The 15,918-nt window shown below is 52.7% G+C and overlaps 1 protein-coding gene across 1 annotated transcript in view; it reads left to right on the top strand.

Annotated features, from left to right (window-relative positions):
- TGM2 (transglutaminase 2) overlaps positions 1 to 15,714 on the top strand; it is a 37,719-nt gene extending 22,005 nt beyond the window's left edge. Inside the window, exons 7-13 of the mRNA XM_032142399.2 lie at positions 976 to 1,111; positions 1,800 to 1,903; positions 3,531 to 3,773; positions 4,808 to 5,080; positions 10,652 to 10,812; positions 11,907 to 12,043; positions 12,761 to 15,714. Of these exons, the coding sequence (XP_031998290.1) occupies positions 976 to 1,111; positions 1,800 to 1,903; positions 3,531 to 3,773; positions 4,808 to 5,080; positions 10,652 to 10,812; positions 11,907 to 12,043; positions 12,761 to 12,911 (1,205 nt within the window). The 3' untranslated portion in view covers positions 12,912 to 15,714. The remainder of the gene's footprint in view (positions 1 to 975; positions 1,112 to 1,799; positions 1,904 to 3,530; positions 3,774 to 4,807; positions 5,081 to 10,651; positions 10,813 to 11,906; positions 12,044 to 12,760) is intronic.
- The last annotated feature ends 204 nt before the right edge of the window (positions 15,715 to 15,918 follow it).

Raw genomic sequence — 15,918 nt, forward strand, 5'->3', positions numbered from 1 at the left:
CCTTCCTTCCCTCCCTCTTTCCTCTCCTCTCTCCTTCATCCCATTTGACAAAATAGTCAATGACAGGCCTGTGCTGGGCTCCAGGATCTAACATAAGACAGATCCCTCACTGTCCTTGGAGGACTAATTAAAGAATCCCTCCCATGCCTGTACACTGGAAGGATGACGGATCTCCAGCCGTGCTATGAATGCAAATGATGGGGCAACCTGAACCTGGCAGGCAGCCTTCCAGGCAGAGGGAATGGCAGACACCGATGCCTAGAAGCTGGCGGAGGCACAGCATGCTGGAGGCCAGTGTGGTGGAGCACAATGTGCGAGGAGGGGGTCAGGGGCCAGACCCTGCAGGGCCAAGGGCCACGGCCAGGGCTCTAGCTTTGACCTCAAGGGCCATGGGGAGTCATAGACAATTGATCAGAGGAGTGGTGACATCAGATTTGTATTTTATTTTATTTTGAGATGGAGTCTCTCTCTGTCGCCCAGGCTGGAGTGCAGTGGTGCAATCTTGGCTCACTGCAACCTCCGCCTCCCAGGTTCAAGGAATTCTCCTGCCTCAGCCTCCTCCTGCGTAGCTGGGATTACAGGCGTGCACCACCATGCCTGGCTAATTTTCGTATTTTTAGTAGACACGGGGTTTCACCATATTGGCCAGGCTGGTCTCAAACTCTTGACCTCAGGCCTCCCTCGGCCTCTCAAAGTGCTGGGATTATAGGCGTGAGCCACCACGCCCGGCCCAGGTTTGTATTTTACAGTCTCCTTCTGGCAACTGTGATGTGAGGGGCATAGAATGGACATGGGGTGACCAGAGAGGTGGGCGCCGTTGTCCCAGCAAGAAGGGCTGGCTCATGTTCTCAGCACTTGGACAGCAGGTGCGGTGTTCCCTGGAATACAGATGGGCAGGGGGAGGCCCAGAGCAGGGCGGATGTTTCCAGGACCTCAGCCCATCCTCTCACCCCGCTTTCCACTCCTCTCCAACAGTGCTGAGGTGCCTGGGCATCCCCACCCGCGTCGTGACCAACTACAACTCGGCCCATGACCAGAACAGCAATCTTCTCATCGAGTACTTCCGCAATGAGTTTGGGGAGATCCAGGGTGACAAGAGCGAGATGATCTGGTGAGGTGGGGGCCAGGGTGGGATCCAGGGTGGGATCAGAGCCCAGTAGGGAGGGCCCCATGGAGAGGAAACCTCGGAGGGCTTCTTGGAGGAGGTCACATTTGAATTGGGCCTTAAAAATTCAGCAGTATTTGAGCAGGCTTGGGGAAGGCCTAGAGGGAAAGTCAATCACATACACGATGGGGTCTCAGGAAGAATCATGCTGCAAATGTTGTCGGGAGTCTGGACTGCCACATTAGGGAGCCCAGGCTTGATTCCAAAAGCAATGGGTTGTCACTCAAGGCTTCAGAGTGGGAGAGGGCGGGGCTGACAACTGCCAGGAGGGCTAGAGGGGAAGAGATGGGCAGGGGGCTGGGGCGTGGTCCAGCGGGGAGTGATAAGCCCTGAATGGACAGAAAAGAAGGGATGGAGCCAAGAAATTAGGAGGTCAAAGGGGCCACTGAGAGGGGCAAGGAGGGGAGAGGAGTTGAGAAGGGCTCTGAGGTGTAGGAGTGGGCGCTTGGCTAGAGAGGGTGCTGTGAGATGGGCCCCGGTGGGAGGAAGAACAGGGCAATGGGGGGACGTGCTGGGCTCAGTTTGGGACAAGGCGAGCTTGCATCTGGGGACATGAATGGATAGTCTGCCCGTGGGAGGTGGCGATGAATGTTGCTCACGTTCTGCTTCATTCCCGGGCCCCTATCCCCCTCAGGAACTTCCACTGCTGGGTGGAGTCATGGATGACCAGGCCAGACCTGCAGCCGGGGTACGAGGGCTGGCAGGCCCTGGACCCAACGCCCCAGGAGAAGAGCGAAGGTGCGTGGGCGGCCACTGTTGTGTCAAACAGATGGGGAAGCTGAGGCTTGGAGAGTTAAAGTGACTCAGCTGGAGGGCGGCAGAACTAGGAGCTCACCTGGAGACCACTGACGGGTCCACACAAGGGTGGGGGACCTCACTTACATCTTAATTACACACTTCTTGATAAATCTCAAAAGCAATTCACATGCATTGCGGAAAACAGGAAATACAGAGAAGCTCAAAGAAAAAAATCAAACAGCATCTTTGTCCCCTCCCGCTAAAATAAGCAGCCTTAACATTCACACGAGCTTCCACTGATTTCAAATCGTATATTTGTATGCGGGTGTATATGTGTGTGTTTATATATGTATGTATAGAAACACACACATATACGTGTAGTACCTGTGTGTTTGAAAGAGAGCACACTAAGGCAAAATTTTGTGATACATATGGACACTTTCTAGGAATATTTTTAAATGCATAAAATACAATACATCGTGTTACAAAGAAAACCAATTACATTAAAATACAGTTGCCACAAGTTTTAAAAAATAAATTTATGATACAATAATCTATGCTTCTTTATAGAACAAGATCTAGCGGTAGGGTCAGTAAGTTCTGTAATATAGTTGTAGAGATAATTTATGAGCATAAATTAATTTCCTGCCATCTGGGACAGCTGTAAGGTTGTAATGACCATGCCTGTGGTTCTTAGGAGTGACAAGTCCTAAGTGCTCCTCAGGCTGCTATGGTCGTTTCCTGCTTTTGCAATTGAAGGAAGTGCTATAGTGAAAACAAAGATACCCTTTTTTCCCCATCATAGGGTTCATAGACCCCTGAATTCTGTTGGTAGTGCCTTGGGGGGATCCGTGGGCCCTGGTTTAAGTCCTCCAGTGGCATGGAGCATTTTTTCCCAGCTCTGTCCACTTCTGGATAAAGCATTAGCATGTCTCCAGCAGATGGTTTTCTGTGATTTGAATTTTTATTTAATGTGACCGTGGCCCCTCACATGGATGTGCTAGACTGTATCTATCCAGCCTCTAGTACTCAGCATCGGAAGTCTGTGGACAGTGTGGGGCGGCTATCAACCACACTTACGTAAACATCAGGCACCCGTATTCACTTGGAGAACACACATGCCCTGGGGCTGGCCCTATGCGGGGCACTGAGCTCCACTCTCAGTACGAGCAGGAAACGAGACAGATGTCCTCCTTGCTAACATGTTGCCCGCCCTTGGCTCCGTAATTTCCTTAGGATGTCTGGGATACATTTCCATTTTATTTATCAAATATTTGCATAGCATTTAGTATAGGCTATGAGCTTTACATCTATAATTCATGAATGCTCATTAGCTGGGTCCAGATCTTATCTCCACATGAAACTGCCACTTCGAGAAGTTAGTGACTGGCCCAAAGTCACCGAGCTAATGAGAGGCCGAACTGGGATTTGAACCTTAAAAGTTGTGCTCCAGAGCCCCTATTCTGAACCCTCGCCCTGTGGTGCCCTCCTGGAAGTGGAGTCCTTCCGTCAGAGGGCCGCGTGGTCTTGAGGTTTTTGGCTACATGCGGTTGAATTGTGGAGGGTTTTAGAGGACACCACCCAACCCTCACCCAGGCCCATCCCTTCCCCTTTCTACCCCTGCCAGGGACGTACTGCTGTGGCCCAGTTCCAGTTCGTGCCATCAAGGAGGGCGACCTGAGCACCAAGTACGATGCGCCCTTTGTCTTTGCGGAGGTCAATGCCGACGTGGTAGACTGGATCCAGCAGGACGATGGGTCTGTGCACAAATCCATCAACCATTCCCTGATTGTTGGGCTGAAGATCAGCACTAAGAGCGTGGGCCGAGATGAGCGGGAGGATATCACCCACACCTACAAATACCCAGAGGGTATGTGCCCTCAGAATCTTTAACACGGCCTTGAAGATAAGCATCCGGTTTTCCCAGCCCAGCAGGCTCGTGTATGTGTGTGTGTGTGTGTGTGTGTGTTTTAATTGGTAGCCTACGTACAGCAATGGCCCTGTAGGCGATACTCCATCTTAAGCAATTCCTTAGAAACAGGAGCAAACATGTTGAGGGACAGTGGTAGAGGATTATTCATATAGGGAAAGAGTTCTCTGCTACTGATGTTAAATCAGTTGTGGGGGAAAGGATTTGATTTATTTTTAAAAATTGGATTTGAGCACATCGAACAGCCAGTTCAATATGGTATATAATTTCTAAGCAACTACTAAGCATAGCAGGGCTCACAGAGGGGACTAAGAAACCATAGTTCCTGCCTTGGCCTGACCCTCGCTGACTTTCCAGGGGCGCCTGGCCATACTCTAGTTGAAAGGGATAACACAGAATGAAATGATGCTCTCCCTATCCCCTGAAAGGTCTCGAGCTGATGGTTTGAGAGAAGAAATAGATATGCACCCAACAACACTGGGAGAAAAATCAAAGGAGCATAGGAGAGAGGCAAATGGAATATAAGGAAGGGAGCAATCAGAGACAGGGAGGGAAAGGATTTTAGGTAGAAGTAATCCCTGTGTAAATGCTTGAAGGTAAGAAAGATTGCACTGTGTTCGTGCCTAGTATGCACCAAGCACTGTTGTAGGCACTGGATAAATAAAACACAACCTTAGCCCTTGAGCAGCTCAAGAAGGTAAGTTTGAAACAGAAAACAACACAGGGGAAGGAGTGGTCAGAGAGGTCTTCCTGGAGGAGGTGTCATTTGGGGCTGAGTCTTGAGGGATGTATAGGAGTTCACTAGTGGAAAATAAATGAAATGCTGTGCCCTCCTGGCCCAGAAATGTAGAGAAGGGACTCCTTCAGGGCTGCCCTGAGTCATCAGGCCTCTGTGAAGCCAGCTCACCCTGTTGCAGCCCCCTTCCTATGATCTATTCCAGCTGTGATTGAGGCTCTCTTCCCAACCCCTACAGGGTCCTCAGAGGAGAGGGAGGCCTTCACAAGGGCCAACCACCTGAACAAACTGGCCGAGAAGGAGGAGACGGGGATGGCCATGCGGATCCGGGTGGGCCAGAGCATGAACATGGGCAGTGACTTTGATGTCTTTGCCCACATCACCAACAACACCGCTGAGGAGTATGTCTGCCGCCTCTTGCTCTGTGCCCGCACCGTCAGCTACAACGGGATCTTGGGGCCCGAGTGTGGCACCAAGTACCTGCTCAACCTCAACCTGGAGCCTTTCTCTGGTAAGGCCCTGTGTTCCTGGAGCATTTGTTGACCACCGACTGACAATGTGCTAGGTAGTGACCTAACCGCTTAGCATGTGTGATTTCACCCCACAGACACATGGCGCCGACTCTGGGGCGGGCCCTGTCCTAAGCACTTTATAAATATCGACCCACTTAATTCTTATAGCAAGAGTGAGGGGTGGATTCTAACATGGCTCCATTTTCCAGATGAGGAGACAGAGAACAGAGAGGTTAAGTAATTTTCTTAAGGTCACACAGTTGAGGAGTAAACCTGTCCTCTCAGCAGCTATACTATTTGGTTTCACCTCATCTTCGTGTGACCTCTGACTGCTTTCACAGACCCTCTGCTGCCCTCTCCCGGTGAATTCCACTGTCTCCAGCCCCTCAGGCCTCAGCAGCCTCTCTCCACGGACCCTTCGAGAACCCCTCCTGCATCTCTGGTTGCTCTCGGCCTCAGGGAAAAGGCTCTAGCCCAGCGCCTTGGAAAGCGCCCATTGCACTTTCCACAGTGATGGAGACGTGCTGAGTCTGCACCGCCTATCCAGCATGGCGGCCACCGGCTGCACGTGGCTGCTAAGCCCTTGAAATGTGGCTGGTGCAACTGCAGAACTAAAGTTTTTTTGTTTGTTTCTTTGCTTGTTTTTCATTTTTTTCGAGATGGAGTCTTATTCTGTTGCCCAGTCTGCAGTGCAGTGGCACGATCTCAGCTCACTGCAATCTCAGCCTCCCAAGTAGCTGGGGTTACAGGCATGCACCACCATGCCCAGCTAATTTTTGTATTTTTATTAGAGATGGGATTTCACCATGTTGGCCAGGCTGGTCTCGGACTCCTGGCCTTAAGTGACCTACCTGTCTCGGCCTCCCAAAGTGCTGGGATTATAGGTGTGAGCCACCGCATCTGGCCAAAACTAAAGTTTTAATTGTGTTGAAAGTTAGATAGCCACATGTGGCCAGAAGCTGCCATGTTGGGCAGAGCAGATCGGCGAGCCAAAGATGGGAGCGTCCAGGCCTCTGCAGGGAGAAGTGCTTTCTTCCTGGACTTGATTGTCCCTCTCCAGTGTCCCCAGCACCAGCCTCGTTGCCTTTTTAGGCAGATCCCTTTCGCTGTGACATGGTGTCATTAGACCACCCAACCCAGCCCCAAGCCAAGACTTTGTCACCAGGCTTCCTGCATGGAGACCTGCACAGTGGTTGTCCCCTGGGTCCCTTCCACTGTCTGGCTTTGTCACTGTGCCTGGTTATCTTCCTAAATATAAGCCTGAGACCCTCAGAGGAGCCGTGGCCACCGAGGTCACATAGCGAGGCAGTGCGGGACCAGGAATCAAGCCCAGGGTTCCACCCAGCAGCCCCATCCCACTTTCTGCCTTTTGGAGCCCTGCAGGCTTGAGGAGGGCAGAGGGGTCTCCAGGCTAGGAGAGGACCTGGGAGCTGCAGAGTGAGACATTGGCCATCCTCTGAGGGGCAGCAGAATCAAGTAGGACATCATCTTTGGGCAGCATCTCGCTGTGTCACCGGAGCAAATGGCCACCCCCTTGCACCTTAGCGTCCCCATCAGGCTCCTGGGGGTCATGATCCGACAGTGCAGGACGGTCAGGGGTAAGAGAGTGTGCACACAGTAGGCACTCGTGCCTGGGATTCAGTGTGGCCACACATGGAGATGCTGGAGAGCCCCCGGGTGGGGCATGGTTTGTGTTTACAGAGTTTGTTTCCCCGTCTCTTTTCCCCGGACTCCTTCCTGTCAAACCAGTGATCGTCCCTCTCCTCTCTGACGGTGCCTGGACCCTTGGCGCCCATGGGCTGGTGTCTGGGGCACAGCTTTCACCCTCCTAAGAAAGCAGGTCTGTGTTGCGGGCGGGGCGTCTGCAGTGTTGACAGTTGCTGCCTCTTGGTTTTTCTATCTTGGGCCCACCGTGGGCACTCCTGAAGCTGCACCCCCTGGGCACACCGACTGTCAGGCCCTGGGCAGACTCCTCAGCAGGGGCCAGGCCCTCAGAGGGCAGATGCTCTTGGTACCAGGGCAGGACCCAACACTGAAGCTGTCAAAAGACATTTCCCGAGGCCAGGAAGACCTGGCTTTGAATGTCAGCTCTGCTGCCCTCTGAATGCACCACCTTGGGCGCGGTGAACATGCTCGCTGAGTCTTAGGTCCTGCTCGCCTGTTACATGGGGTGATGACATGCCTGCCTGATGCGCCCGCAGCCGTGAGGACTGAGGGAGAGGATGCGTGCTCAGGAGGTATCTGGAAAGGGCACAGCAGCACCAGCACGTGGTGGGGCCCTCACTCCTCCCTGAGCACGAGTGCTAAGAGGCGTGGGGAGGCGAGAAGCCCGTGGACCTTTCCTGAACACCTTCTGTCCCAGGCAGTGGTGTCAGCCCTGGGCTCAGGGGTTCCTGTGTCCCTGACACCTCGGTGGTGTAGAAAGGACGCGGCCCTCGCTGCTCATCCAGGCCCAAAGAGTCCGGGACAGGATCCATCTCTACAGGCGTGTGGGGGTTCAGGACACAAGGACACCCAAGTTCTAGTTGCTGCCGCCTGCTGCCTGACTGTGGGCTCCTGGGTATTTCTTTCCTCCACCAAGGCTATGGGTTCCCCATTCACACAAAGGGGAAGGTGGGTTCCTCTTTTAAGAGCCCTTCCAGCCCTGTTCTGTGTGTGTGTGTGTGTGTGTGTGCGCATACATTTAGGAGGTCCAAGTGCGGTTTTGTTACACGGATATATTGAGCAGTGGTGAAGTCTTGGGCTTCACATTGGAGACCCAGTCCCATCGTTTCAGTGCACACCCACCAGCTACTTCTTGTGCTCAGAGCTGCTCCAAGGGGAGAAAGTGTCTCTCCTAGAACGAGTGGCATGAGGTGAACTCCAGGCCTGGGCCAGACGCACCAAAATCACTTCCTCCCAGGCCTCTGTGGAGTCAGCCCTCACCTCTAAGACACCATCGGGACCCTGAGAGCATTGTTCTGCACTGGCATCAGCCAAGCATGCTGGCTTTTCTCATCCTCCCAGGAACGTGCTCACCACAGAGGGGGTCCCTCCTGCTGGGGACCCACTGGAGGCATAGCCTTCAGGGAGGGGAAGGGGAGGACAGAAGGTGCTGGGCATTGGCCTCTCGCTGGAAAGCGAGGCTGGTCCAAGTCCCCTGTTGGAACCTCCAATGCCAAGCTCAAGCTGAGATGTGTTCCCTCTAAGCCCCCATACTGTGGTTGAGTTACTTGTTATTCTTTGATGATAAGATCTGGGGAATTTCCACATGCTGGTGGACAGGAAGCCAGGCCCTGGACAGCTGAAAGGAATCCAGTTGCCCCCACCCCTGCCTCCTTTCTCTGCTGCTTCTCTCTCTTCTTCCTGCCTCCACCCTTTCACGCTCTCACCTCCCTCATCCCTCCAGGTGGGTCACAGGAATGCAGCCAATGTGGCCTCGGTGACTGTCCCCAGAGTAACCTTCTAGAACAGGGCAAATTGTCTAAAGAATGGTTGAGATTGACCATATAGGTTTCCTCTTCCCAGCCAGCATCTGGCCCAAGACCAAGGCCATGGCCACTGGCCTGTGGACGGAGACTTTCAAAGGTCCAGCCCTGCCCTGGCCTCCACCTCCTAGAATAGTCGACAGTTGGGCCACATCCTCCAAGCTCCCGGAGGATAATGTTTTTCCTCTTTCCTGTGGAGCTAGCTAGACTTTCCACTCTGCACCACCAGGTCTTGACCTAGTAATTTTCACCCTCTTTTGTCCTTTTTGGCACACAAGTTTGGTTTTCTTCCCCAGATCACGTCATCTGATGAGAGGTTGGAGCAGATCCACCCAGGGAATGAAAGGCCAAAGGGGTGGGTAGGCCGGGGCAGCATTTTCCAAAAAGGGGGATGCGGACCACCAGTGTTCACGGTCAAAGGTTCAAGGTCAAAGCCTGAACCTTGAATCCCACAGTGGGAAAGTGACTGTCTCCTCGGGTCTCAATCCGTCCTTCAGGTGACCTCCTGGGGAAAGTCTCTGAGGGTGCTGATTTGCCTCTAGCCTCCTAAGCCTTGCCAATCTCCCTCTTTAGCAGTAGACTCAGGTCTGAAACTCAGAGTCCACAGCACATCACTGTATCTGGCCAGAATTGAATATGCATGATCTTGTTTGTGTTTTCTCTCTTTTTTTCCCCCGCTTGAGACAGGGTCTCACCTGTTGCCCAGGCTGGAGTGCAATGCTGCAATCATGGCTCACTGCAGCCTCGACCTCCCGGGCCCAAGCGATCCTCCCACCTCAGCCTCCCAAGTAGCTGGAACTATAGGCTCACCCCACCACTCCCGGCTTGAATTTTTGTATTTTTTATAGAGACGGGGTCTCACTGTGTTGCTCAGGCTGGTCTCAAACTCCTGGGCTCAAGCAATCCTCCTGCCTCAGCCTCCCAAAGTGCTGGGATTACAGGCACGAGCCACTACACTCAACTACTTGTATTTATTTACTGCTCCTCCCTGCCTCCTACAAACAGACCCCAGGTCTGTTTCCTTAAATGCTAAACTACATGAATCCTTAAAATGCTAAACTACTAAGATCCTCCAGCCTCCGTGTTCTTTTCAGAAACATGGGGCTAAGAACCACACTTCAGTGGGTAGGTTTGTTCCTGCCAGCTTCTTTCTCATCCCCACATCACTGTGCGGCTTCTGCTCTGCAATGACCCTTGGTCTTACCTCTGCCCAGCAGGTGATAAGATCTGGGGAACAGAGAGGAAACAGAGGGGAAACAGAGAGGGAGCTCATCTCCCCAGGCTCACACAGCCGGTGAGTGGCCAGACAGGGCCAGAGGCAAGTCTCCCAATCTGAGCACTTACTGGCAGAGGTGATTCTTCATCTGTGCAACGGGTACAACATCACGAGCCTCATGGAGGGAAATGACCTTACGTCCATGAGAGGCATTCTTCAGTGAGTGTGGACCACGTTGTTGGACTCTAAGATCCGGATTATTAGTCCAGATGCCTGCACAGTACATATCAGCTGTGTGACCTAGGACAATGTTATTTCACCTGCTGGAGACTCAGTTTTCTCATCTGTAAGTTGGGTGGTAATACAAGTACAAGCCTTTTAGGGTTGTCATGAAGGTGAAGTAGGAGCCCGCCGTGGGAAGTGCAGTGCCTGGTGCAGCAAGCAGATGTCGGCTCTGATCCTCCCCAGGATGAAGGGCCCGCGGCTCACACACCCTGAGTCCTGAGTGTACCAGGCCCTTCCCGGACACTCGCTCAGCTCATCCTCCCACAGCCTTAGGAGTGCCTGTGCCACGCAGATCCAAACATCAAGGACCTGGGAGGTGGAGTGGCTCACGCGGGGTCACCCGTTAGAAGAGGCAAAGGCAGGATTAGAACCCAGGCCCGTGGGAGTCCAAGTGCGTTGTCTACCCGCTGTTCAGCATCCACTCTCCAGCTCCTCCCTGGGAACCCTGGAGCCACAGTGGGGGGTTCAGGGATCCGCCCAGCCATTCCCCCGCTGTGTGACCCCAAGCACATTCCTTCCCCTCTCTGTGCCTCTTGAAGTTGCGAGAGAGTTGGGAGGGGTGACTCTGCATCATAAGGACCCTCCTTTCTCCCCTTCTGCAGAGAAGAGCATTCCTCTTTGCATCCTCTATGAGAAATACCGTGACTGCCTCACGGAGTCCAACCTCATCAAGGTGCGGGCCCTCCTCGTGGAGCCAGTTATCAACAGCTACCTGCTGGCTGAGAGGGACCTCTACCTGGAGAACCCAGAAATCAAGATCCGGGTAAGGGCAGGCTGGGCAAGGGGCAGGGTCCCAGGGCAGCTCAGCGCCGGGGACAGGGCAGATCCCTACCCCCACTCCACACACCCACATCCCTGCAAGCTCCAGACCTTTGGTGCCTTAGTGATCCTCAAATCCTAGCCTCATCGAAGAAAAGCATCATGAAGCCTAGAGAATTGGGGACCCATAGCCTCTAGGAATGAATCTGAAAATCTCAGAGTGATAGGGTCATGGAATTTGGGGATCTTAGAGTCGTGAATCCTTCAAATGCTATACTACTAAGGCTGGAAACCCCAGGCAGTGGGCACTGGTGGGGCAGGGTGGGGTGGGGGAGCGAAGGGCATAGACTAGAGTCTCACTGCCTGAGTTTGTACCAGGGCAGCCCTGGGCATGTGACTTTGCCCCTCTGTGCCTCAGTTTATTCATCTGCCATATGGGGTTAATAATAGCACTGAGGGGTGTTGTAAGAATTAAAAGCATATCCACAGGAAACACATAGAGCCATCCTCAGCACACGATAAGGGCTCACGGAAAGCTAACTGTCCTTATCATCACCATCATCATCATTATAGCCCTTCACTTAGAGGAGCCGCAGCCCACAACCCCTAAGGGCAACAACTACACTTAAATGGTAAACAGCAGAGGGAGAGGCAGTGAGCAGTGTGCCAGACATTCTGCTGGAAGCTTGCACATATTAGCTCAGTTAATCCTCACAAGAACCCTCAGTCAGGCATTTCTCTCCCATGACGAATCCAAGGTATACAGAGTGGAGAGTAACTTCCCCAGGTCACACAGTGAAGAAGAGGCTCAAAAGCCTGTGATCTTTCCCCTCCAGACCCTGGGACAAGGGAGGCACTTTGGACATCCCCTGGGTCACGTGGAGCCTCACTGCAGCTCCATGCAGGAGACCTGGGCAGGTAGCATGATCGGTGTTTTCCAGATGAAGAAACTGAGGCACAGAGGTGGGGGGAGGGGAGTGATCATGGCAGACCTGGGTACAGCTTTGTTTAGCAAATATTGGGCCAAATTGCAGTGAATGCAGAGAGCCCAGCCTGGATCCCACCTGCCCTTGACATCTGCCCCATGCCCTCTTCCAGATCCTTGGGGAGCCCAAGCAGAAACGCAAGCTGGTGGCCGAGGTGTCCCTGCGGAACCCGCTCCCTGTGGCCCTGGCAGGCTGCACCTTCACTGTGGAGGGGGCCGGCCTGACTGAGGAGCAGAAGACGGTGGAGATGTAAGTGCTGGCTGGGGCCTGGGGGAAGCGGGCAGATGCCGACGGGGGTAGAGACTGTCCTTAGGCACCCAGCCCTGGCTGAAAATCCCCTCCTCTCATCTCCCACACACACCTGTGCCCACTCCCAGACACCCTGGGGCTAGAGTTCCCACCGTCACATTCTCTCTCAATGCTGACACCACCCATGCACAGATCTGCCACAGACCTCCACAGTGACATCATCCGTCAGTAGGCGCTCACCTGCAGACACATCCATCCTCACATAGACAGGTATCTGCCCTCCGAATGTCCACACACGTGCATGCACATACATATGCATGCGTGGGCGTTTCCACATAGACACCTAGCTACACACATACATACAAGCACACACTTCTTATTTTTTACTTTTTCACTGTAATGTAACTTATATACAGTAAAAAGCACAGATCACCTATGTACAGCTCAATACATTTTCACACACATGGCTACCTGAGCATATCCGCTTGTGCCCCTAAATGCACCATCTGCTTTTATGCACATGGACACACATGCGTGCACATGCACTGTTCACTCTAGGAGGGCAGATTGTCCAGGCCCCGCAGAGGGCCGAGAATGAGGCCCATTCATGGACACGCTGTGCTGATCCTTGGAGGTCACGTGACTTCCTGGCTGGACCCCAGCACGGGGGAGCCAGGCCTTGGGCCCCTTTCCTCACCACCCCCTCTCTCGCTGCAGCCCAGACCCCGTGGAGTCAGGGGAGGAAGTTAAGGTGAGAATGGACCTGCTGCCGCTCCACATGGGCCTCCACAAGCTGGTGGTGAACTTCGAGAGCGACAAGCTGAAGGCTGTGAAGGGCTTCCGGAATATCATCATTGGCCCCGCCTAAGGGACCCCTGCTCCCAGCCTGCTGAGAGCCCCCACCTTGATCCCAATCCTTATCCCAAGCTAGTGAGCAAAATATGCCCCTTCTTGGGCCCCAGATCCCAGGGCAGGGTGGGCAGCCTATGGGGGCTTTCGGAAATGGAATGTGTCCCTGGCCCATCTCAGCCTCCTGAGCCTGTGGGTCTCCAGTCACCCCCTTTGCTGTAAGGAATGCTCTGTGCCAGAAACAGTGGGAGCCCTGACCTTGGCTGACTGGGGCTGGGGTGAGAGAGGAAAGACCTACATTCCCTCTCCTGCCCAGATGCCCTTTGGAAAGCCATTGACCACCCGCCATATTGTTTGATCTACTTCATAGCCCCTTGGAGCAGGCAAAAAAGGGACAGCATGCCCCTTGGCTGGGTCAGGGAATCCAGCTCCCGAGACCACATCCTGTACCTTTTCCCATGACTGCACCCAGCTCCAGGGGCCCTTGGGACAGCCAGAGCTGGATGGGGACAGTGATAGGCCCAAGGTCCCCTCCACATCCCAGCAGCCCAAGCTTAATGGCCCTTCCCCTCAACCTCACCATTGTGAAGCACCTACTATGTGCTGGGTGCCTCCCACACTTGCTGGGGCTCACGGGGCCACCAACCCATTTAATCACCGTGGGAATCTGTTGTGGGCGCTGCTTCCAGGATGAGGAGACTGAGGCTTAGAGAGAGGAGGCAGCCCCCTCTGCAGCAGTGGCCTCGTGATTATTAGCAAGGCTGGGTAATGTGAAGGCCCAAGAACAGAGTGTGGGCCTCTGACTCTGAGTCCACTGCTCCATTTCTAACCCCAGCCTGACCTGAGACTGTCGGAGAGGCTGTCTGGGACCTGATCAAAAAAAGACTCAGCTGAGACAAGGAGGTAAAGAGGGGACTGGGGGACTGGGAGTCAGAGCCCTGGCTGGGTTCAGGCCCCACGTCTGGCCAGGCACTGCCTTCCCCTCTGTGGGCCTTTGTTTCCATATTGGTCAGAGGAGTGATTGAACCAGCTCATCTCAAGCATCCTCTCCGCTCCATGTTTGCAATGCTTTTACATGGCCCAGCCTTGTAAATAACCACAAGGTCCACTCTCTGCTCCACAAAGCCTTAAGCCATAGGCCCAGGATATTTCTGAGAGTGAAACCATGACTGTGACCACCTTCTGTCCCCAGCCCTGTCCTGGTCCCCTCCTGTGCCCAGGTACCACCCTTCAGACCCCAGTTCTAGGCGAGAAGAGTCCTGGACACCCCTGCCCTACCCATGAGCCTGCCCGCTGCAATGCCTAGACTTCCCAACAGCCTTAGCTACCAGTGCTGGTCACTAACCAACAAGGTTGGCACCCCAGCTACCCCTTCTTTGCAGGGCTAAGGCCCCCAAACAAAGCCCCTGCCCCGGAGGAAGCTTGGGGAGCCCATGAGTTGTCAGCTCTGATTTTATCTCCTGCTCTTTCTACATGACTGGGCCTCCTTCGGGATGGAAGAAGGGGGGATTCTCTATTGGAGGTGAGATCACAGCCTCCAGGGCCCCTCAAATCCCAGAGAAGGACTTGGAGAGAATCATGCTGTTGCATTTAGAACTTTCTGCTTTGCACAGGAAAGAGTCACACAATTAATCAACATGTGTATTTTCTCTATACATAGAGCTCTATTTCTCTACGGTTTTATAAAAGCCTTGGGTTCCAGGCAGGCAGTAGATGTGCTTCTGAACCGCAAGGAGCAAACACTGAAATAAAATAGTTTATTTTTCACACTCCAACTAGGTCTGGTCTGGTCCTTTATGAGTTTGGAGGGAGATGGGTGAGCTCGCTCACACCTGGACCCCCCACTTCCTGCCTAGGAGTCTTTCCTGAGCCTCAGCCCCGTCCCTGGGTTTAAACTTTACTGGCATTCAAGGTCCTACACAGTCTGGCTCCATCTCCAGGCCCTTCCACCAACAATCTGTATTTGGGCCACAATTAACTTCCTGTATCCCCAGAACACCCTGCGCAGTTGTCTACCTCTTGGCTTTTGTGTGTGTAGTTCCCTGAGCCTGAAGTGCCCCTCCTCTTCTTTCCCTATAATGCTTAACACCAAAGTCACCTCTTCTGTGAAGCCTTTCTTGATTTCTTTTCAGGTCCCCAGAGTCCTGGAATATGGACCAATTCAAACATTTATCACAGTAAATTTTACTTCCACATTGGCCTGTCTGTCCCCTTCTCCATCCTATCTGAAGCCCTCGAGGCAGGGACCACGTATCTCTTAAATACACTAATAAACGCTGAATTGGTAAATCAATGTTTTCCAACTCAGCTCCCACAAGGCCTGTGCTGTCCAACAGAAATAAAACATGAGCCAAAAATGCAAGCCATATATGTAATTTAGAATTTTCTAGCGACCACATTGAAAAGAGTAAAAACCCATAGGTGGAATTAGCTTTAATAATCTATTTTATTTAATCCAATATATCCAAAACATTATTTCAACATGTAATCGATATAAGAATTAGTAAGATATTTGACATTCTTATTTTTGTACTCAATCTTTGAAACGTGGTGTGTGTTTTACACTGACAGCCCGTCTCAATTTGAACTAGCTGCATTTCAAGCGCTCAGTAGCCAGTCTGGCTAATACTGGATGAAGCAGGTCTAGACTGCAATTCCGTGGATGTACGGACTTGGTCATTCATCTCATTCCCCACCATTGAAGCACTCATGAGTGTCTGTTGAATGAATAGATGATGGGGACAGTCCCCACCCTTGGGAAGTCATGTAGAAAGACATGACATGCACATAAAAAATAAATCAAAATAAAAACATGACATCACATGTTCTGGGTGCTGAATCCTTCTGTTCCTTGGATGCTACAACCTGGTGCTGGCTGGGTGGCTTGATAATTGTATCAGTGAGTCACCAGCTGGAAAACAGAAACCGCACTACTATTTCAGGCAGAGAGGGAGTTCATAGAGGAAGTTCATTCCAGAAGTATCCAAAGGGGCGGAGGAGCAGATGGGAGAAGGAGTGTGACCTAG

The sequence above is a fragment of the Hylobates moloch genome, unplaced genomic scaffold (genome assembly GCF_009828535.3).
Source record: "Hylobates moloch isolate HMO894 unplaced genomic scaffold, HMol_V3 SCAFFOLD_21, whole genome shotgun sequence".
In the NCBI taxonomy this organism is placed as follows: domain Eukaryota; kingdom Metazoa; phylum Chordata; class Mammalia; order Primates; family Hylobatidae; genus Hylobates; species Hylobates moloch.